At 43.4% G+C, this 22174-nt stretch overlaps 1 protein-coding gene across 2 annotated transcripts in view; it reads right to left on the bottom strand.

Annotated features, from left to right (window-relative positions):
* The window catches only part of Scin (scinderin), a 69027-nt gene that overhangs the window by 14214 nt on the left and 32639 nt on the right, over nucleotides 1–22174 (bottom strand). For both annotated transcript variants that reach the window (XM_038337130.1, XM_038337131.1), the window contains exons 5-10: nucleotides 10470–10562; nucleotides 8138–8270; nucleotides 7392–7480; nucleotides 6164–6379; nucleotides 3973–4094; nucleotides 3439–3529 (exon numbers count right to left, since the gene is read on the bottom strand). In XM_038337130.1, the coding sequence (XP_038193058.1) occupies nucleotides 3439–3529; nucleotides 3973–4094; nucleotides 6164–6379; nucleotides 7392–7480; nucleotides 8138–8270; nucleotides 10470–10562 (744 nt within the window). The remainder of the gene's footprint in view (nucleotides 1–3438; nucleotides 3530–3972; nucleotides 4095–6163; nucleotides 6380–7391; nucleotides 7481–8137; nucleotides 8271–10469; nucleotides 10563–22174) is intronic.

Here is a 22174-nt window from a genome sequence, read left to right as displayed (position 1 = left end):
CAGAAGCTAGGCAAATGGGAACTCAGAGGCATCCCCAACTATAAGCGCCTGGGAAACACTGAAAATAACTGATGTCATAGATGTGGTTCAACAAGCCCACATCCAAATGGGTGAGCAACTACTTATGAAGCATCTTCTGTGTGGTTGCTCAGTTTGGAAAGTTCAGGACAGAGCACTGAAATCCACTAATATGTCACATAACCTTCAAACACGGGCAATCGCCAGCACGAGGAAGGGGGCACTGGCTGCAGTCCCTGCTTTCCTCCAAAGAGGACTAGAGAAGGCAAACGGTGGATTAAATTGTATAATAATTGCGTAAATAATGCCAAGATACTCCACCAAAAAACGCTTGCAAGAGCAAGGCCGAACTCCACCTATTCGAGAATCACCATTGTGAAGCCCTGCCATCTAGTGAGTCAATAAGAAATTAGCATTTCGTCAACCATAGGGTTCAGCGGGCTAATTCCTGGAAGCTTGTGAGTTGTGGGGCATCTTCTGTACTGAGAAATCTCAAAGCACAAAGTGTAGTGCAAACATTTTGAATCGTTTGTGAGAAACAGCTGTAAGCTCAGCAACACAACGGAGGTGATATCCTGCCCGACTATAAATATTGTATATTTCCGTGAATGAAATACTTGGTTAGGAATGGAGCTGCATGCATCTAGAGTCCAGCAATCTTGTTAATCAATTGTTTTATAAACATGGTTGGCATGCCCCTTTACACATGAGTCAGCTTGCTTTGTGTGTCTACTAACTCATACCAAGATGGAAAGAAATCAGCTAAAGACCAAGTTCAGCCTCCACATCAGCATCTTATGCCCTAAAGCATCCGAATCGTCTCTCTGCTTAATTATGACACTTGAAAAATCAAACCACGAGCCGGGTGGTGGTGGCGCACACCTTTAATCCCAGCACTCGGAAGGCAGAGGCAGGCGGATCTCTGTGAGTTCGAGGCCAGCCTGGTCTACAAGAGCTAGTTCCAGGACAGGCTCAAAAAAAAAAAAAAAAAAAAAAAAAAAAAAAAAAAAAAAAAAAGCTACAGAGAAACCCTGTCTTGAAAAACCAAAAAAAAAAAAAAAAAAAAAAAAAAGAAAAAAGAAAAATCAAACCACGTATTTATAAAGATTTGAAAAACAAAACACTAACCAAAGGCACTTTTTTGATTTTTTTTTTTGTTTGTTTTTTGAGACAGAATTTTTCTGTGTATCCCTTTATCCATCATAGAGAAAAATCAAAAAAATCACCTTTTATGCCACACAGAACCTGAGTTCTCCTGCCATCAGACATGAGGTAACTAAGCTGCCACATCCTTGTGACGAGAACACTTCACGATGCTGAATCAGAACCGTCAAAAACAGGCCACTGGGAACTGTCTAGAAGATGTTTTTCCCAGCTCATGGAAACAAATAGCATCCCCTCAAACCCACCAGAGAATACAGCCAGGTGGTAGGGTAAGCAACAGGGTTAGAGAGAGACAGAGATAGAGATGTCCAGCTAACACAAGCATGTACAGAAGACAGATACACTGCAGGTAGAGAGGAAGGAAGAGACTACACGTTTTCTGTGGTTGCTAACAACAGACACTCCACAGCAGAAGAGGAAAAGCAGAGCTTGACGAAACGTTAATGCTGAAACCCACTGCAAACGGCCTCTTAGACACAGCAGAGAAATCTATCTATGTAAGTGCTGATATTGTCTGCTTATTGTTGAGCCTTAGCTGTTGCCACCTCTCATAGACGATGTGTGTCTGTCTGTGTGTCTGTGTGTGTCTGTCTTTGTGTCTGTGTGTGTGTCTGTGTGTGTCTGTCTCTGTGTGTGTCTGTCTGTGTGTCTGTGTGTGTATGTGTGTGTGTCTGTCTGTCTGTGTGTCTATGTGTGTGTCTGGGTGTGTGTGTGTCTGTGTGTGTCTGTCTGTCTGTATGTCTGTGTGCCTGCATATGTGAATCATTTTGACTCAGGGTTCAGTCATTCTCAATAATTTTTTTTATTTTCAGAAATGTCAAATGTAGGATCCATTTCTCCCCTTCCTAGAACCACCTCTCTCTTCCTTCGCATCTCTTTTCCCTCCCCCTCGTCCCTCCCCTCCCCCTCCCTGCCCACTTTTGTCCTTCTTTTCCCCTCCCTGACACGTTCCTCCTTTTTGGTCAATGGACTTTGTTTCAGTCAAGATTCTGCTCCCTAAGAGGAAAAATACGGATCAATGTATCTGTGAAGGTTGATTTCAGCTTGCCTGTGTGAATCATACTTTCTAGATTTCTAGGGCTGACAATATACAAAATATTATTTTATATTTCTACCTGGAGATAACTGAAAACTATCAGCTGTGCTTGCTCTGTACTGTTACGTTGTTTCTTGTGGCTACTGTAGCAATTTATCATGTAAATTCATCCCTTCCACTTCCAGAGGCTGCACATTTGAAGTGAGTTATTACCCTAAGATAATCACTGAGTTCAAATCTGCAAGAATTTAGTCACTAGACTAGAAACTAGCTAGTGTGATGGTTTGAATGAGAATGGCCCCCAAACGCTTATATATTGGATCCTTGGTCCCCTGTTAGTGGAAGTGTTTGGGAAGAAATTAGGAGGTGTAGCCTTGTTGGAGGAGGTGTGTCACTTGGGGTGGGCTTTGAGGTTTCCAAAGCTCATGCCAGGTCTCACTCTCTCTGCCTACCGCCTGTTCCTGTTCCAGGGCCAAGCCTGCCTGTCTGCTGCCATGCTCCTGCCATGATGATTAAGGACTAACTCTCGGAACCTGCAAGCAAGCCCCTTGTTAAATGTTTCCTTTTAAAAGCTGACTTGGCCACGGTGCCTCACGGAGCAGTGGCTAAGATATCCAGGGACGCTAGCATGCATTCTTCTCCTTGCCTTTTTCAGGACCCAGAGGTTGCCTGGGTTCTTTCCTGGGTCTCTCTTTCCCCTAAAGCCAGCAGTTATCCGAAGCATCTCCATCAGACTGCATCCTCTCACGCTGACTGTCTCAGCACTTGACTCCTAAGGACCCTGATGACTGTTTTGCCTCGTGTAATCCAGGGTCATCTCCCTAACTTGAGCCTAGATGTTGAGTGATTACGAATCTGTCTTCTATTTTAATTCTCCTTTGTTTTCAGAGGATCTCAGGATTGGGGTGTGCACATACCAACACATAATTCTGTCTATTATTACTGTTCGTTCATAACTGGAAATGTCAAGTGATTGTAACATATGGGGGAGTCTTTATGCTTTCTTCTTGGACTCTAAAATTATTAGTTTGCTGGTGTTTTTATTTTGTCTTTGGTGAATCTGAAATTACTAGTGTGTTATGAAATATTTGAATTTCAAAATAAAAAGAAATCAACATAAAAGTTTCAAAATCCCTTAGAATGTGGGAACTGAGCCTCCCTTAGGAAGTGGGCTAGGAAACTCTGGCATCGCATGAGATGGGAAGGTAAAGTACACCAACCTGCACAGCCTGTCCTCCCAGGGACCGATCCAACTGAACAGTCAGGAATGCAGACATGGTCAGCTCATCTTGTGTAGCTTTTGCTCCTTGCCTAGAGGAACGTAAGCAAACCACACCGGCTTGTAGTTAACTTCCAACACCCTCTTACGCAACCACTCCAAAAAGAGACCTAGGTACTGTAAAATATCGAAATGAAGCAAACGGTGCAGACCATGACCAGAACAATTAAAGCTACTGGCGTATTGTTATCTACTAATCCTGGATTGCCCTGTGGATGTCTAGAAATATATACAGAGGATAGTTTCATATCCATTTGAAAGAAACCTGGCCTTAGCCCCTTGTATGACTTTGCTGAGTAATCATGTCTGCGGAACCCCTGTTATTTTGGGAAATCATCCCTGTGGTACACATGATCTGAGTACATGATCTGAGTACTAGCTGCCTGCTGTAATCAGGGGACGCATCCACCTAATACTACACGAGTTCGGTCATTTGTAGCATGCCCCGTGGCACTTGAGCTCTGGAAAGACCCACCATGTGTAGATGATCTGGCCCCTGGGATAAGTGTAGAGGATAATGTAGCAGTCGCCGCCAAAGAACTCGCCGTGGGAGTGTGGGTCAATCTGGACTCTCCCACTGCTCTCCACGCGCCAGATCTGAAAAAGACAGATGAAAGAGAAACTGTTGAAAGCTTACCGGCCTAAAATGCCACCCATAAACTATGGTGGCATAGCTTCCACTTCAGACTCAGTATCACGCAATGTTTAAGTTATTTTTCTAATCAGTTTATAATCAAGCAAAAGCAAGATTAACAAATCTGACAACTTCTTGACCTTGAAAATCTTCTGTTTCTTGTGCTTCCTCCTCAATATTTAGTCAGTTCTGAGAATTTTGTTGTTGATGGTTTTGCTTTTAAATCTTGTTGTCATTCTGCTTTGAGACAGGATTTCCCTATATATCCCAGGTTGATCTTGAACCCATGATTTTTTTGTCTTAGCCTGGTAAGTGCTAAGATTATGCACATGTGCCACCATGTCCAGTCATTCTGAGACTGTTGGTCTCTCTCTCTCTCTCTCTCTCTCTCTCTCTCTCTCTCTCTCTCTCTCTCTCTCTCTCTCTGTGTGTGTGTGTGTGTGTGTGTGTGTGTGTATGTGTGAGCACACATGTGTATCTTTAAATTCATGAAAATAATATGGTAATACTACAATAAAAACTGCAGTTCAGTTCAAAATGGGCTTCAACTTTAGAGTAAAATATTTCTCCATCATTTGTGAGTGGCCAGTGAGCAAGAGGCCACATTGTACACCTGTATATGGCACGATTCCTCCCACACAAGTGCCGGAAAGGAGAAGGGCAGTACTGGCTTTGGAATGTGTAGTAAGCAATTGGGAAGAACAGGGCAGGGCATCGAGGGACCAGCATCCCTGAGCCATCCCTCTAGAGACCAGAGGGCTCAGCAACACAGCCTCGCCACCCCCAAGAGCCTACACAGAGCCTCCAGGGTGTAGCATCCCCAGTGTGGCCTAAGAGGCCTTCTCAGAGAAGCTGTGACCAGAGCTGAGACTGCCCTGTAGGCACAGTGGGTGCTGGGAGCTTCGTCCATTCAAGGGCATTCTAGCCAAGCTGCCTGTGCCAAATTCCAGAGAGGATACCCAGGCAGGAGAGCTTGTGACCAGGAAGTTGATTTCCTTTGGTGGTGGCATCAGAACATTTATGATCTTGACATTTCCCACTTCCAACACCTGTGCAGCTTAGTGTCATACTTCAGTTCTTTGAAAGGAGGAAAACTGAATCCCTAAATTTATCAGCATATGTTGTTCAAGCATTGTGAGGAGACCTGGGCATGCAGATATGAAGGAGCTAACTCGTGTCCTCAAGAAGCTGAGGAGGGGCCAGGAGAAATCTGTTAGGAAATAGCAATTCCATGGCGCTTATGAGACAAATTCTGTGGAAAGTATCATCTCCAAGCATCAAGAAAGGCCTTGGAGGCGGAGCTGTTGTTGGATGGAGTTGCTAGAAAGTAGTAGTTCATGGAGGAGTGGGATGCTTCAGATGAGGATGACCAAGATGAGCATGAGGAGACCAAGGCTCAAATCCTGAAGGTTCCAGCAAGGAGAAAGGCCTTCAGTAAGGCCAGGGGCCCATGAAGATATTTTAGAGGAGAGATGTATCATCCACTGCTCATTGAGTTAGATCCCTGGAGAGTGGACTGAGTTTGAAGAGATTTGATCTTGAAACAACTAGCAGAATTTTAGCAATTAAAGTGTCGATCAATACAATCAAGTCGAGTGCTCAGAAGAGATCTGCTTGTAGCTCATTTTGTTTCATAAATGCTTCCAAGAGGTAGAGGGAGAAACAAACGGATGGCACATTCTGAGTCCAACCTTGTACAACCCCAGACATGGACTTTCTGGTAGAAAAAGCTGTCACCCCCACCACCACCTTAATGTCAGCGTACACCTGTGCAAACGTGACTGGCGTCCAGCAACAGCTCTCTGGCTGTGGCTCCCACCGCTCAGTGTGCAGTCTTGGGCCACCTGCCTTACTAAGTAAAATTCACCCTTTAAAAATGTTCAAAGATTGCCAAAGCTATGTTCCCCCTCCCAGACACTGCCATAACGAGGCCTGAAAAAAATACAAACAGAAAGAGACAGACAGATGTGAAAATACCTCCACCGGCCTGATAAAAACATGAATAGAAAGAGATAGACAGACGTGAAAATACCTCCACCGTGCCAGAGCCGTCGTCCACCATGTTGTGCTGGGCTGCCATCTGCGGGGAACTGTGCAGTTTGGATGCATCAAATGGAATCTGCTGTACACGAGCCACTTTCTCTGTGACGTAGACCTTCCCAAAGCCATCGCTCTGGTCCCTATCTTTCCAGTCCTTAAAGAACTGTTTGAAAATTGGCGTTTCTCCGCCTTCAGGAAGAACCTGAATCTGCAATTCAAAATAATAGTCAATGGGAAAGTAAGAGACAGAGAAAAATATCTACAGCCGGAGAAAGAAGGAAGAAATGAGATACCGTCCTTGTTCCTATGACTACACTTGTAACCCTGTGAGTCTGTGCAACCATAGTCACCCAACCTAGGGTTTTCTCATGACTACCGTTCAGCCGCTGAATCTGAATGACAGACGGGAGGAAGGTTACCCGTGTTCCACCACACAAATGTTTGCTCCCATTAGGTTCTCAAAGAGTTGACCAGGAAGAAATTATCTCACTGTGTGATTTGTGCCAGGATAAATATGGAGAAAAGGAGCAGCTAGTCGACATCTGAGCTGATCTGGAGGAAACCAAATCTGATGAGGGTGTGACCCAAGTCCTCACAATGGTCTAAGGAGTGGCTAATGGTCTTTATGGGAGTTACTATTTTTTTTTTCTTGAGACAGAGTTTCATGCAACTCAAGTTGGTCTCAAACTCTCTCCGTTGCTGATAATGGCCTTGAAAGTGACCCCCCTGCTCGCACCTCCTGAGGGCTGGGATTATGGGTGTGCACCACCACACAGCCAGTGTCAGGCAGCAATGGAACTGGAATCCAGGCTTTCACACACTGGGCATGCGCTCTCCCAACCACATCTCCTGCTCTGGGTAGCCCTACCGTCTGATCACCACTGTCTGCATAACGCTCGTCACAAAAGAGACCACTGGGGACATGACACGAGACGACACATGCTCAAGAGGAGAAGGACTACAGACACACACGCATGTACACACACACACACACACACGCGCGCGCGCGCGCACACACACACACACGCACATACACACGCGCACACACACACGCACACACACAGACATACATGCACACACTCACATGCGCACGCGTGCACACACGCATGCACAACTTATGCACACACACTACTTTGAAACAAACTTTTCATGAGCTTTGTGGCAACCACATGCCTCTCAAGTTTTAAAGGGTTTTTCTGGTGATTTCTTCCCACACATACTTGAGTATTGGTAGAATAATTCATTTTCTGTAGAAACTCCACGGCTGTCTTCATTGCAGTCTTCCTCTCCTGCGGGTTAGCATTTTTACCTAAAATAAAGAAAAATAAAAATAAAGAGATATCGCCTTTAATCCCAGCACTCGGGAGGCAGAGGCAGGCGGATCTCTGTGAGTTCGAGGCCAGCCTGGTCTACAAGAGCTAGTTCCAGGACAGGCTCTAGAAACTACAGGGAAACCCTGTCTCGAAAAACCAAAAAAATAAAAAATAAAAAATAAAGAGATATAATTACAGACGGGGACTACACTACCTTGTACATGGCCATACCACCCCGAACACGCCCCATCTCATCTGACCTCAGAATCCAAGCAGGGCCAGGCTTGTTTCTCCTCAGGTGGGAATATGTGATTAAGAAATACTTACATACCAAAAATAAACGTAGTTATCATTTAATTTATATATAGCAATGGGAGAATGGTGACATTCCCTGGTGCATTAAACACATTTAATATCACAGTAATTGATGGCATACTTAACTTCTGTTACTCAAATGCTTTAACTAGCTCCCTAACCTTTGCTGAATAGTTCCGAAAGTTTGACCACTAGCTACATCTTAGGTGAGATATTTACAAAATCTATCTCCAGAGGGAGGCTTTTCTTTAAAAATCAGGATATTTCCTTCCCCCTCCTGGAAGAAGAGCATCCATGTGAGCACGAAATACAGCAAGCAGAGCAAGGGCTTCTCTTACCTTTCCACACAAAAATTTGTTTGGCGGTACCGTGGTCTAAGATGAAGCACTCTTCGGAAAGCAGCATTGCCATGGAGAAGGGATTTTCTTCAGCCACCAGGGTCACTTTCATGGATCCACTCGCGTCGGAAACCTACAAGAAAAACCAAATGATTTCATTCTGGGAAGAAACAAACCTTCTAAAACTGCTGTGGTGATAGCTACCCACTCTGTGGGTGCAGTGAAAATGGACTGCACATTTTGAGAACATGAGCCTTATGATATACATATATATATATATATATATATATATATATATATATATATATATATATATATTATCAAGACAAAGAGACAGAGCATCCCTGTGCCCAACTGCATGTCAAACACTTTTGTAAGAAGATTCTTAGAGGCAGAAGAACTACTAACAGAAAGTTAAACTTTGACACTGTCTAAAACATTGAAAACCTTGCTGATAATCGTACTGTGTGAGGGCTCTCACAATGCTAGTGTATACTAAGTTCCCTGAGCTCTTTTGTTCCATGATCATTTATTTTAAATTTTGGAGCAAACTTTCCAAGAGGTGATGATGCTACACTCATTGTGTGCCCACACGAAGCTGAGCACAAACTCGCTTAGGCTCCCATCACTGGGTCCCTACCAGGCTGCAGTCGCCGCACCGAGGAACACATTGATGGCGTGTAGTTTATGGTTGTAGGTTTTTCCCTCTCAGTCCTGAAATTCAACTACGCTTTGAGAGAACCATCAAGGCAAATTGTTTGCTGTCACAGGCGGACATAAAGCTTTTACGGAGGCTTTGGAGGTGGTTGTACACAGTTGAAGGTGGCATTTCTTTATGAACCATTGCCACGCACCGGGTTTTGCAGTCAGTTGTGGGCTGCATGATGATCAGTTGCATGTTTGTCGGATGTGAAGGCTTCGGACCGAAATTCAATCAGTAACCAAGTTTTGCAACCTCAAGGTGAGTTTGCATTCTTTGTATTTAGAAAGTACCCGCAGTGGTTTGGCTTCCCAGTCTTAGGTGTCCCCAAATGGTTTCCAAGATGACACAGCTTACATTGTCCACTACACAATAGCCCCACTAGAGGGAGCCATAGCTCAAGATTAATACTTTCTTACGTTGAAATTCATTCATACATAACGCTATTCAAGATGGGAAAGAGTTTTGATCAACAGTGGCAAATAAATGACATTTGTTCGACTGTAAAAAGAGTAATGAAGCCACAAACTATTTAGTCAACAATGTCTGTAGGGACCATGTTAAAATTATCAGTGTTTAGCAGATATGATTATCAAATCATATTTTCCTTGCTCACCGAGGAAGGAAAGAAGCCACTTTCCCATTATAAGAAGGAAGTTATGCTTCATAAATTAATAATTCATCTTCATTCAGAACGTTGACGTTAGTAGGCTAGAAAGTTTCTTAAAGGGGTCAGGTGTGGTGGCATACACCTTTAATCCCAGCACTGCAGAGGCTAAGGCAGGTGACTCTCTGTGAGTTCAAGACCACCTTGGTCTACAGAGTGAGATCCAGGACTGTACAGAGAGACCCAGTCTCAAAAAGGAAGAAAGAAAGGAAGAAATAAAGTTCCTTAGAGACTGCTAAATGCAGTTTTTCTTCTTGTTGAAGAGGAGAAAATTCCTAAATTGTGCAGGGAGTTACCACCTGCTCCAAACCTCTTGCTTTTAGGAAATTGTAAGAGGGGGAAGGGCACAGAAGATTCTCATCCTCACAGGCCCTTCCCTGCCGAGCTCTGTGGCTTTTGTCAGTTTTACCAAGAGTGGATTCAAAATTCTATTGTTGGAAGAAACCTGAGCAATCACCAAATAGGACCACTTTCTTCCTCCTCCTCCCTCCTTCTCCCCTCCCTCCTTCTCCCTCCACCACTTTCAGATTAGAAAACTCAGATGACTATGTCCCACGCAGTTATTAGGTCAGTCAGGGTCTGGTTCAGGACAGGCTCCACCCTGGTTCCTTCCAGCTGACTGACTGGGAGAAGGAAAGCACTGCTTGTACTGAAAGGATAGTTGAAGATGAAGGTTTTACAATCCCACAGAGCGTTTATAAGAAAAAGCTTATAAAATATTTCATTCTTCAAAGGAATCATTTTAACAGCTATATTATATCAAAACCTAACAAACAAGGAGGTAACTGTACCTTATTGTGTAAGTTACAGCAGGAACTCCGTTATCATTAATGAACAGAGTAAAAAGGTACAGAAGTGAACATTTTAGTACACGCATGTGGAAAATCACCCCACGCTTCCCTATGAGGGCAAGACGCACTCTCTACCACATACAGTAGGGACCGTCTAGCCGGAGCCGAACTCACCATGTAGAGCTTCGCCATCTTCCTGTTACTTAAATCCGCCACGGCGTCATCATCGTTGTCCCCGTCTGGGAGTTCAGGCTTCTTCCCTAAGACCTGGGAAAGGGGGAGCACAGGAAAAGGCAGCGAAGCATTTTACAAACAGTGAACCACCTTACATTCATAAAGACATCAATTATTAAACACACGCAATTAAAATACCCGAGGCAGGAATTTCTTGTCAATTTCTATAACCCAGGCCTCTGCCCATGAATCAAAGCTGCAGGTGGCGTGAGATAAAGAAAGGCTGCCCCTGCTGTTGAGGCGGACTTCCAAGAAAGCCCATGTGAAAACCCAGGTGCACCCCCTCTTACTTAGACTAACAGGGATTAAGTAAAATGAGTTGCTAAACTCAGCTCCACAGCAGACAGAATTCCTTCCATGGCCTCTGCTTGAAGAAATAATCTGTAGTTCCTAACTCATTCCTTGAATTATTGTTTGGAGATAAAATATTGTGATGGTAAATTAATCTCAACCTGATCTAGAATCACCTAGGTGATAAGCTCTGGGCATGTCTGTGAGACGTTATATTGGTTAGGTTGAGGTGAGAAGATCTACCCTAGATGTGGGCGGGACCACTCCCTGGATGGGAGCCCTGAAATTGTCAAGAAAGAAGCTAGCTGGGGACCAGCACTCATGGCTCTACACTCCCCAACCATGACTTCTGACACTGTGACTTCCCTGCCATGACTCCATGCCGCTCACAGTGTGAACTGAAAATAGCTCCTTCCTTTCATAAGCGGGTCTTGATAGACTTGTTAAGGCACTGGGATTGTGGGTACACACATCACACCCTCAGCACAAGTACACTTCACATCTGACACGCATGCACAGACATGGACCACAAGCAAGCTTTGTTTCGTGCTGTGCTTCCAACTTCCGGAACAAAACCGGAGACACAGTATTTATCATCTACACGTAATTATCAGCTGCACGGATAAGTACATTTATTGATGCTTTGTATGTTTGATGCAAACCAAAAGTACGTTCTTTTGGAGACTAATCATTTGAATCTGCTTTGCATTTGCTTATACTAAAGCTGCAAAATATACGAAGTTTAATTCATCAGTTTAAGTGGCATAAATAACACAGGACAGACCTAAAATGTAAACTCACTCTAAGTAATGTGATTGCCAGAATAGTCATTTAAATTTGAACTCAGAAAAGGACAAAAGGTATCCACAGAGATTCAACAAGTGGCTGGTGACAAGACGGGCACTCTTAGCTGTTCCTCTCGTCACTCCCTCGTTCTGCCATCGTGGACTCTAACCTTCTGGAGCCGTGAGCTCAGTTAAACATTCTCCTAAAAGTTGCCTTGGTCACGGCACTTTGTCACAACAATAGAAAAGCAACTAAGACATCAACACAGCATGAAGATACCTGCTACTGAATGCCAAACAATACCAGAGTCCGTAAGCCTTACACGGGCATGTGTAGTCTCAAGTGGGGAAATTCTCCTGGGGACTCGTGCTCTGGGAACCTGACATCTTCTGTTTATGTGCATATATTGTTTATGAGTAATAAAATATTTTAATTAGTATATAGACTAAAAAACTGCAATAGAATTAAAATACTTAAAACTAAAACCTCTTTTTAAAGACATTTGTGATTGATAAAAGCAAGTGTGGCACCGAAGAATCGCTCGGTCTCCTCGTGAAGCCCCTGTAAATCTGTCCCAAACAAAATAGCAGCTGGGAATCAACAGTTCTGGTTAAGGTATAACTAATCCCGGCAAGGCCCCCATTGGGCCCACTGAGTCTGTTAATTTCCAGACAGCAAGTCCCATCTTAGCCAGGTGTCTTAATTAGCCCTTTGAAGGATGCCAACACAGTTGGGAATTGAACCAATGTGACTTTCTGAAAACAGGCCAACTCCAGGGTAGCAGTGGCATATGCTACTATATCCCTAAGGGTCGTCTTAAGCCTCAGTTCAACAATGGAGCATTTACCAAGTACCTCACTGGGGAAAGAAAGTGAGTTTCCAAACACCTTGCCTGTCCCTTAAGGATTCTACACTCTGCCTAGAAAGAACAAACTAATTAAGTTACATCACTCTAACAGCTACGCTGTGCGTCCGGATCTTTGAAACAGACTGCTCATGCCGCTTTTCTGTTTTGTTCCAGGCAAGATTGAACATAAGCATAAAATGTCTTCATTTTCAGTTCTGTGTGCTTGGCATCTGGCCCACGAGTCCTCTGTGTGTGGAGTAGGGTGTCCTGACAGCACAACAGGGCAAGGAAACAGAAGAGCACTGTCGGAGTCTGTCCCTAAAATCTCTCCTTGTTCCTGTGCGGTCCTCAACCTTAGAGCTTGCTTCTCTTCCCACACCTGTCAGTGAGCATCTCTATAAAACATCACCACCATCCATCAAATTCCCAACCATCAATGTTCCTTCCCCTGTTTGCATAAGGATAGCTCCATCCCCTCTTCTTGAACTCTTCTTGAACTGGAAAGCCCACCCTCCACTCTGTCACTAAATGTTCCCATTATGGTCATGGCAAGGGGTTCTTCAAGTGAACTCTAAAGAAGGTCCCATCCTTCCTGCCATGTGCCACAGTTCTGCTGCCAGCTCCCTCCTGCCTCCAGCCTCACCTCGTTTTCTCTCCACAAGCTGCCCAGCACACTAACTGCCAACCTATTTCATACTATCCCTGTGCTTCAGGAATCGAACTTGAAGTCTGCCCTTTGAAGCACATATGCACCTGCAGGATATTGTGCTAAGTAAAACAAGCAGACACAGGAGGAAAGATCCAACATGCTGTCACTCACATGTGGAATCTGAAGTATTTGAACTCACAAGAGCAGGGGTGGGTTGTGGATTCCAGAGATCAGAGCACGGTAGAAACATGACTCTTTGGTCATGTGATCCAAATTACAGGTATAAGATGAAAAAGTTCTAGAGACCTAATGAACAACTCAGTAACTTGTTAAAGGAATGCATACATGAGATTTTCCAAGAGAGTGGGTCCTAGTTTTACACACACACACACACACACACACACTATTTGATTGTGATAGTTCCTTCACAAATATACATGAACACCAAAACAAAGTCTCACTTTGTCTTCCTTAAATACAAGTAGCAACATTTCAGCCAATTTCAGAGGTGAGTACTATCCTTGTCAAGCCAGACCAAGATGGGGATCCCAGAACTCTTTCAGATGTGGGTGTTGCCCACTCTCCAGTGCTCTCTCAGTGCTCCTTCCAGATGTGGGCATTATCCATCCAGTGCTCTCTCAGTGCTCCTTCCAGATGTGGGCATTGCCCACCGCATACTCTCTTTAAGGCCAGCACTCGGGAGGCAGAGGCAGGTGGATCTCTGTGAGTTCCAGGCCAGCCTGGTCTACAGTGCAAGTTCCAGGACAGCTAAGGCTACACGGAGAAACCTTGTCTGGAAAGATAATTTTAAAGAAAAAGTTCAAGGTCATCCTTGAGTTTGAGGGCAGCCTGGGATACAGCAGACCCTGTCCAAAATAAGATAAATAAAAGTTCTAAATAGGATCATCAATCTGTGATATGAAGGGAATGTGGTCAGCAGCCACTCTCTGATGGGAAGGACTCTAGAAGTCTAGGAATTATCTCATAGGAAGGAAAATAAGCATATTTCAAGTAAAAATGTTAGGCTACTAAGCATTATCAACAATATAAATTCTTAAAACAGTAATATGTGTAGAAAGACATTAAAAAGTAAACAAAATGTTTTTTTCCCCTCAAATACAGTACTTGGAGTGAATTTTTCCTCTCAAAATGTTTATATGTATTTTACAGAATTTTAGTAATAAGTATGTTTATTTCTTTAACAAAACAATAAAAATTTTACTGCACCAAAATATACGTCTTGTTTTTCTTTATGTTTCTTTTCCTTCCAAGCAAAGCAGCTGTGTCTTTACTTCACGTGGAGTAATTACTATGTCCTAGTCACCGCATCTCCTGGACATCTCGGGCCACTCATGTTACCAAAGCACAGGAAGTATTCTGAAAGGGTTGCTAAGTGTCCACAAGCACTTATCAAAGACGCACTAAGGCAAAGACTTAGAAGCCACCCCAGCTATCCTGGCAGCCTCATGTGGTCAGGGAAGAATGAAGTAAATCCTGACATCAAGATGGCTGTTGGAAATAGTCTCATCTGAGCAGGAAGTGGGAGTAGCTTGTATTTCTTCTCAGTTCTATCAATCAAAGTACTGGAAACATTCTACATCCTGAGGCTCTCTTTCTACATTCAAGAGGTCAGGATCTATATAAATATAGTCTTTTATTCTCTATCAAAATTGACCATTGTTTCTGCTGCTCCTCTGTCCTCAGCAAGAGCTCGGTTCTAAATAAGACAGAATATTTTTACATTTTTACTAATAGAGCAGATAAACCCTCCCTGCTTCAGATAGACAATCTCCTGCCTCAGAATTGCCTTGTCGTCATTGCCAGTGGCATGACCACACTGAAGTTTCCTTGCATGGAAAATGAAGCATCCCACGTATCTTCATCTCGTTAGTATGCGTGCCTTTCCTTCGGCTTTCACACCCAATGAGGGAGTAATGTTTGCATCCGTGTTCCTCCACCTCAGGGAAAGCCAATCAGAAGATCAAAAGCACACAGAGCATAGAAATCAATAATAAAAGCCAAGGCAGCTCCTCTGTTGTATTTACTTGCTGCAGCACATTTGGTGCCTTAGGTAAGACAAATATTTGATAATAGGGAAGATGCCTAGAAAAAATAAACACAGGGAATTCTGAGGAAGGGCCGTGGCCTCCTTTGGCAGCTGCCTCTCCCCTGGACACGAGAGCCCAACGCTTTCTCTCAGCTCTGAGCTTACCAGCTTCTTGAATACTCCTTGTCCTTTATTGCTGAATCAGATACACAGGAATTCTTTGTATTGGGTTGTGATTAGAGGCGTTCCGGAGTGCAGAATGCGGGACACATGTGGGTTGATGGGAAGGATGACGTGACTGGAGCATCATGAAGTGATCTAGCACAGGCTGCCCACTAGTGCTCACTGCAGTGATGCCCCCCACAGCAATGCTGCACACTCCTGTCACCAGTTATGTGTCACTACCGATCCCATGGCGTGTGGTTACTGCAACTACCTGAGTTAAAAGCTGTGTTTCCTTTCAGCTTATTTAAATTAAGCTAAAATGATGACGTAGATCTTGAAGAAGCTGTGTGGACCATGAGATTCTGGGAGGTCTAAGAAATACCTGGGGAAGCTGGATATTGGTCTAGTACTCAGTGTTGATCTAGCATCCATACATGAAAGGTTTGATTTCAAGACTCCCAGGAGTGGCTAACTCATATGCCACTGTCATTGATAATAGGAGATCCTATACAGAAAGTTAATACAGGAGCTATCATGTGGAATAGGAACTCGAATACTGTTAAAATGTGTAAGACAAAAAGTCAACATTTGATTTTTTTTTCTTTGCAATCAGAGCACCCACATATTCAAATCCACCAATTGCTTTCACCAGTTGCATATCGGAACTATCTGGGCAGTTAGGAAAGAGAATCTCAAGGTCTAAGGGCAGACTAGTGAGTCATGCCTTACCCTATCACTGTCTGTGCAGGGCCTAAGCCCTGCTAGCCCTTCTGATAATGTGATCTAGGGACTCGGGTATCAGTGATGTCAGTCACCCATCTCCACCAGCAGGACAGCTCACCTAAGCATTCTGATGTTTGTTTTGCCCACCCTGCACACCTTCCCGGGGCAAGCATGCTAGTGGTCTGGAAGCTGCTCAAAAGCAAATACCAGGGAAAGATTTTAGACCTTCCACCCTTCCTGGACATGACTAAGCATCCTCCTGTGAGACCTCAAATCCACTTTGAACACCTCTCTCTGTGAAGTTCTTGAACGGATACTGCCAACATTTGCCTTTGGCTTTTCTACCTCTTACCTCCTGCCTTTTGAATTACCATTCATTCCGCGGGGTTAGGAAGGCTGAGCTACAAGGAGCATTTGCAAGGCTCCCTGAACTTGCTTCTGCACTTAAAATGCAGTGATGATGGATATCACTTAATGTGATTAACCAAAAAAAAATGTATGTGACGTGATTGCTGAGATTACTGGCACACTGTGAGCACAAAAGCTAAGCCCTTCAAATGTGGATTGTTATCCTCGCTATATGGCCCTGCATATTACTACTTGAGTGTGTTTTCTTAAGGCAGGGTCTTCACCATGTAGCCCTGGCTAGTGTGCAGAGATCTGCCTGCCTCAGTGTACAGGAACTGGGATCAATTACCTCACCCAGCTCAAATCCTTTTCATAATGGCTTCACCATGAACTTTAACTATTTTTTCATGAACTTATATTTTCTTGTTATTTTTCATCTTAGTCTAATGATTTTCCTAAGCAGATTGCATGTCAAGACAGTACGTATTGTTGATTTTTTTTTAACTAACTAGAGGTAAAGTCTCTCTCATGTATTCCAGGCTGATCTCAGATTCACTGTTTAGCAGAAGATGACCTTGAACTTGCGATCTTCCTGCTTCCACTGCCCAAGTGCTGGGACTACAGGTCTGCATCACTATGTTCAGGTTAAGTGATGTAGGGACCAAACGCAGGGCTTCCTCGAGGCCAGGAAAGCACCCTGCCATCTTGGCCACAGCCCATCAACTTCTCAAATCTTATATTTTAGATATAAAATGACAAGGTGAAGATGAGTCTGTTTATCCCTCTCTCAGCACAACAGAGAAGCCGTGCGAGCAGCAGGGCAGTGGCTGACCACGCCCTGACGAAAGAACAGGACAGTCATGTCTTCCCTTTGAGCTATGTCTGTATTTATGGTGTGTACAATGCCACTACAACCTGGTTATTAAACAAATTCTCCTCTCCTCCCATGTGTTTAACTCTTCTCCTCCCACAGACTTTGCACATAGGACTTTATTTTAGCGAAGCAAGAGACATCAGTTGGGCAAGATTTACTCCGGGAGTGCCTGAGGTGTACCAACCAGTTCCGTGGAAGGTGGGGGACGGGGGGAACTATGATTCTTAACAAATTAGCTGTGGGCCTGCACTCGGTCAGCTTTCAGTGCAGGGATGTAAATGGGTTTCCCTGGTCGTTGCTGAGTGTTCACATGGTCAGGCAGTTATTTCACATTTCAGCAAACAGGAGAAAAGAATGAACCAACCCTTTGACCTATTTTTAACTCTAGATATATCTAAAGAGATTGTGTGGATTCTGAGATTCAGAATTGTTTAAAGAGCGTCTGGTCTTCAAAAGACCAGTGGCCTGTCCCCAAAGCTGTTTCTATTCCACAACATCCCTGAGCCTCTTCCCCCAGTAACCAGTTCCTTGTTTTCAGTAAATCTGGAGAGGGTTGCTGGGGAGAGATCTCGAGCTTCATGAGAGGAGGAGCGGGGAAAAGAAGATTGCTTCCCCCGCCCCTAGTTTCTTCCTGTGGGCAGAGAAAATCTACACAAGTGTCTCTCAGGCGGAGCCTCAGCGAAACCCCCACGGACATTGCTTTGCTCTCCTCCTTTCCATGTATGCAAGTAATTTTTTATCATCCATTGCTTCAAAAGAAGGTAAAGAACTCTGGCTTATAAGTAACATTTAGCTAGGTTAGGTCAGCTTCAGCTTTAATGACAAAACCTCCTATGTTGACATAATCCAGAAACGTTCTAAGCACAAAAACTGAATTGCAAACACTCGGCATGGTTTGCATGCACTGGGATAGGATGAAAGTATCTTCACACCTTTCGTATTAGGCTTAAAAGAATGTAGTTTCTTTCTGAGACAATACTTATCTCAATGATGCTGAATCTAATGCTTCCAGGGAGATGGAACAGCTGGACAGTGACAGTAAGAGACCTGAGGCAGAGTAGCCATCTGGTCTACCCATGGCAAACATCCTGCTATCAAGACTGTGAATGAGAATGGAGAAGACACAAAATAAGATCAATTTATCAAATAGTCTGCTGAAGTGGTTTTGGTTATAGAAAACCCCAGGGTTTCTGACGTTCTGGACAGTTCAGAATGGATAACCTAAGCTGGGCATGGTGTCTCAGGTCTTCTCAGTGTTTGAGGGGCTGAGGGAAGAGAATCACTGCAAGTTTGAGGCCAGTTTGAAGTCTTCTCAGAAATTACTTAGTTAATTAGACAGAGAAGCATGTTTGCTCTGGAAGGTTCCCCAGTGCCTAGTCTTGTTCTCACACAGGCTGGTCACACAGCCTCTGAAGAACTCACTTTTCCCATCTATAAAGTGGGCACACAGCAGGTACTACAGTGGCTCCACCAGGACACTCTTGCCCTGCCTCAGAGGTCATCAGGAGACTGTGTCTGAAATGTGAAAGCCTTTTCGCTTCCAGACAGTGTCACCAGCTAGAGAACGTAGCTGGGCACAAGCTTGCTGGTGGCTCTGAGCAGCAAACATCCAAGGACTGACCCTGAGCCAATGAAGGGTAGACTTGCTGGCTAAATCTTGTAGTCACCTCAGCCTTCCCTGGGCCAGTTCCCCAATGTGCTCCACACTGCTTCTCCGGGGTCTTTCTGGGACTAAGGCCTAGGGCCTGCTGCATAAGTCACTGACAAGTGACAGGTCTCACTGGACCCCTACGTGTGCTTCCAGGAGTGTCCTCCAGATCATAGCTGTCCTTCCCTCCGAGTCAGGTTTTGTGGGGACACTGCCCAAAGGAGAGTGTAAGAAATACATCCATATCCCAGAACTTCTTCCTGAAGCAGCCCTTCCTAGGCAGTCCATAGAAGATCCTCTCACGTGTGAGGAGCCTTCACGGTGGCAGTTATTGCCTCCTTCAAAGTAAATGCATCTATTTGACTATGTAATTTATAAACTAATAAAAAGTTATGCTATCAAGAGTGAGTGAGGACTAAAGAGGAAATTCACCCTACAACAAGCAGGCCATTGTCCAGCCACAGAGCTCCAGGGCAGACAGTGAGCATTGCAAGTCAACTGTGGTACACGTGGTACCCATTCCCAGGAAGTTTCTAAATAGCTCATTGACTCATCTACACAAATGCTATCATTACATTTTATTTTTTGTTAGTGGTTTGCGTTATAGCTTATTCTTCGTGACAAAACACTAGCACTTAATTTCTAGAGTATTCATAGCCTAGGACTTCATTTAACACTATATTTACATGGAGTCCATGGCATACAGATATGAACACATTTTCACTTTAGTCATAAGGCTGTATTGTTTTCATGATTAATAGAAAATATGGACTTTCTAAAACTAAAGTTCTTCTAATGACTTCCTCTCCCTTTGTTGATGGCAGAGTACTATATTCATCTGAACAATGATTTCCTTATAAGGTCATTTAAAAATCATTAATGGCTCTGGGCAAACAATATTAACACCATAGTTCAGATGTCCTCCACCTCAGGGAGAAAGATCTTCATTCTACAGAAGCAGATTTCTTCATGACATTAAACAAACGCTAATCATAAAATAAATGCTAAAGGAATATGAGCTGATGAATCATGAAACCTTTTAAAACACAGGCTCGAAAAGTTCTAATCATGAGAGATAGCAGCAAGCTGACATAAACTTGGAGTTACTGTCTGTTGTTTTAGAGTTTAAAACTATGTCATTATAAAATAAATGTAAAGGAGCATAGACAATTAAAGAAGAATTTTGGCCATTAATATCTGGGGTAGATTAATTTTTTGGCTCAAAGGACTGAAACCTGCCATCTTACTATTAGCTCCTTGCTAATATTGATAACATGAAATCAATATTATAACATGAGGTGCAGGTAAATGACAGAGCTGAAAGCTGTCATTCTAGTTGAGTTTTTATAGCAGTTTATCTAGTTTAATATTTACATGAACTTGTTGACTCAGAAGTAGACTTTGGGGGCAAAGTTTCACTGCTGCTCCTGCTAGTCACTGTCTTGGAATGACATCACCCCACTTGCAGACTCTCCGACCAGGCTCTCACTTCCACAGCAAAGAGGAAGTCAGTCATTCAGAAATGATTGCCACGTGGCAGCATGTCAAGCCCATGCTATGAAAGTGCTGTCTTATCAGTAAGGTCACTAGTCACCCTGTTGAACTTTGAGGAGACAATGACAATTATCTAAGACTCTGTCACTTTATTGCAGCATATGCATATGACTGACCTTGCTATATCTACACAGTTCTTATTTATCTTGGTTAAGAATATTTCCTCCCTTCAGAAGAACTTGATAAGGGACAAAATGCATATTGGAGTGAAATAAATAACAGAAATTCAGATAATAGATTCATCGAATTAAGTGACTGAGTCGTCTGGCGCAGCAGGCCTGTAATTCCAGATACTCTGGAGACTGGGGCAGGAGGATTGAAAATTCAAAGCCTGCCTGAGCTACAAAGTGATGTCAAGGTCAGCCGGGACAACTTATGGGGCCCTTTTGCGAAGAGAGGGGATATGGTGCATCTCAGGGGTAGATCCATGGCCGAAGCTTAGCACCCTGGGTTCCGTCCTCAATAATGGAAAAATAAAACAGCTAAATGAATGTCGTGTTGGCCAGTGCTTGGCAATAAAGCAGGAGGAAGTGGCTACAGCAGCCATAGTGCAGTGTTAGCCCGCACACTTTCGGGGCTCTCAAGAAAGAAGCTATGCACAGCGTCATTGCTGCAAAGGAAAAATGGAAGAAAAGATTTTCTCGCAATGCAACAGGGAAGAGAAAGGGGAAGGAGCCTGCTTTCTGGTATGGCAGCAAATATTTGATCCCTTTAAACAATCTTGAATAATAAACTAAATTAAATGAAAGTCCTCTCACCTGGCTCTCATAATAATATTATTTCAATCAGATAATAAATTCTGGAAACCATCTTCCATGTATGAATGAGGGTTTGACAATATTTAAGGCACTGTTAAGTTTCTCAAGAACTAACAGATAGGTCTAGGAGAGCAGGGGAAGAGTCAACACTGAGCCCTGGGCTACCTGGAAAGCACACCAAGACAAACAGAGTTTTCTACCAAACTTTCTTATTGTTTCTCATGTCAAATGATTTACTGTGTCTATTGACCAAATAAATTTCTCAGGCAACTCAAATTTCCATTCTTACAAAGAGTTTTTGCTAACAATAAAATACATGAGATAGTTATAGAAAACTGTTTAAGGGGTGATTTTTTTAACATGTGTATTATAGACACAGAACAAGTCTTTCTTATATTTAAGCATCTCAATACTTCCATGCTTGTTCTCTGATAAAAAGAAACAGAGTAATTTTCTTCTTACTAATAGTATTTTCCCATGAAGCTTTAAAGCCTTTAAAAAATACTGCATGCATTGTTCCAAAATGATTGCAAAAGATTTTCACACCAGCACCGCAGTTTTATTATTATACTTCATTCTGACTCTATAGAGATAAATGGAGAATGGTTTATCTAATCCCTAGGAAATAATGCCCCCTCCTCTCCAGACAGGACAGTTGAAAAGTGGTCAGATTGAATTTAATCATGCTTCAATTAGAAGAGTAAAACCCACATCGTGGGTCTGGAAGGATGGTGGGTAAGTGCATACTGCTCTCGCAGAGGACCCGAGTTTGCTTCCCAGCACCTGTGTTGGCTTTATCAAAATCCTTCATCTCCTTTTTCCAGCCCAATTCCTCTTTTAGTGCCTTACATGCTGAAATAGGCAGCATGGATGGGTGCTATGTGTGAGTGTCCCCAAACTTAAGGCATCAAGTTCAAAATCGCTCTCATTTCTATAAGCTGAAGCTGCATGGCAC

The sequence above is a fragment of the Arvicola amphibius genome, chromosome 7 (genome assembly GCF_903992535.2).
Source record: "Arvicola amphibius chromosome 7, mArvAmp1.2, whole genome shotgun sequence".
In the NCBI taxonomy this organism is placed as follows: Eukaryota; Metazoa; Chordata; class Mammalia; order Rodentia; family Cricetidae; genus Arvicola; species Arvicola amphibius.
The sequence above is the reverse complement of the archived record's forward strand: the minus strand, read 5'-3'. Positions and strand labels throughout refer to the sequence as shown.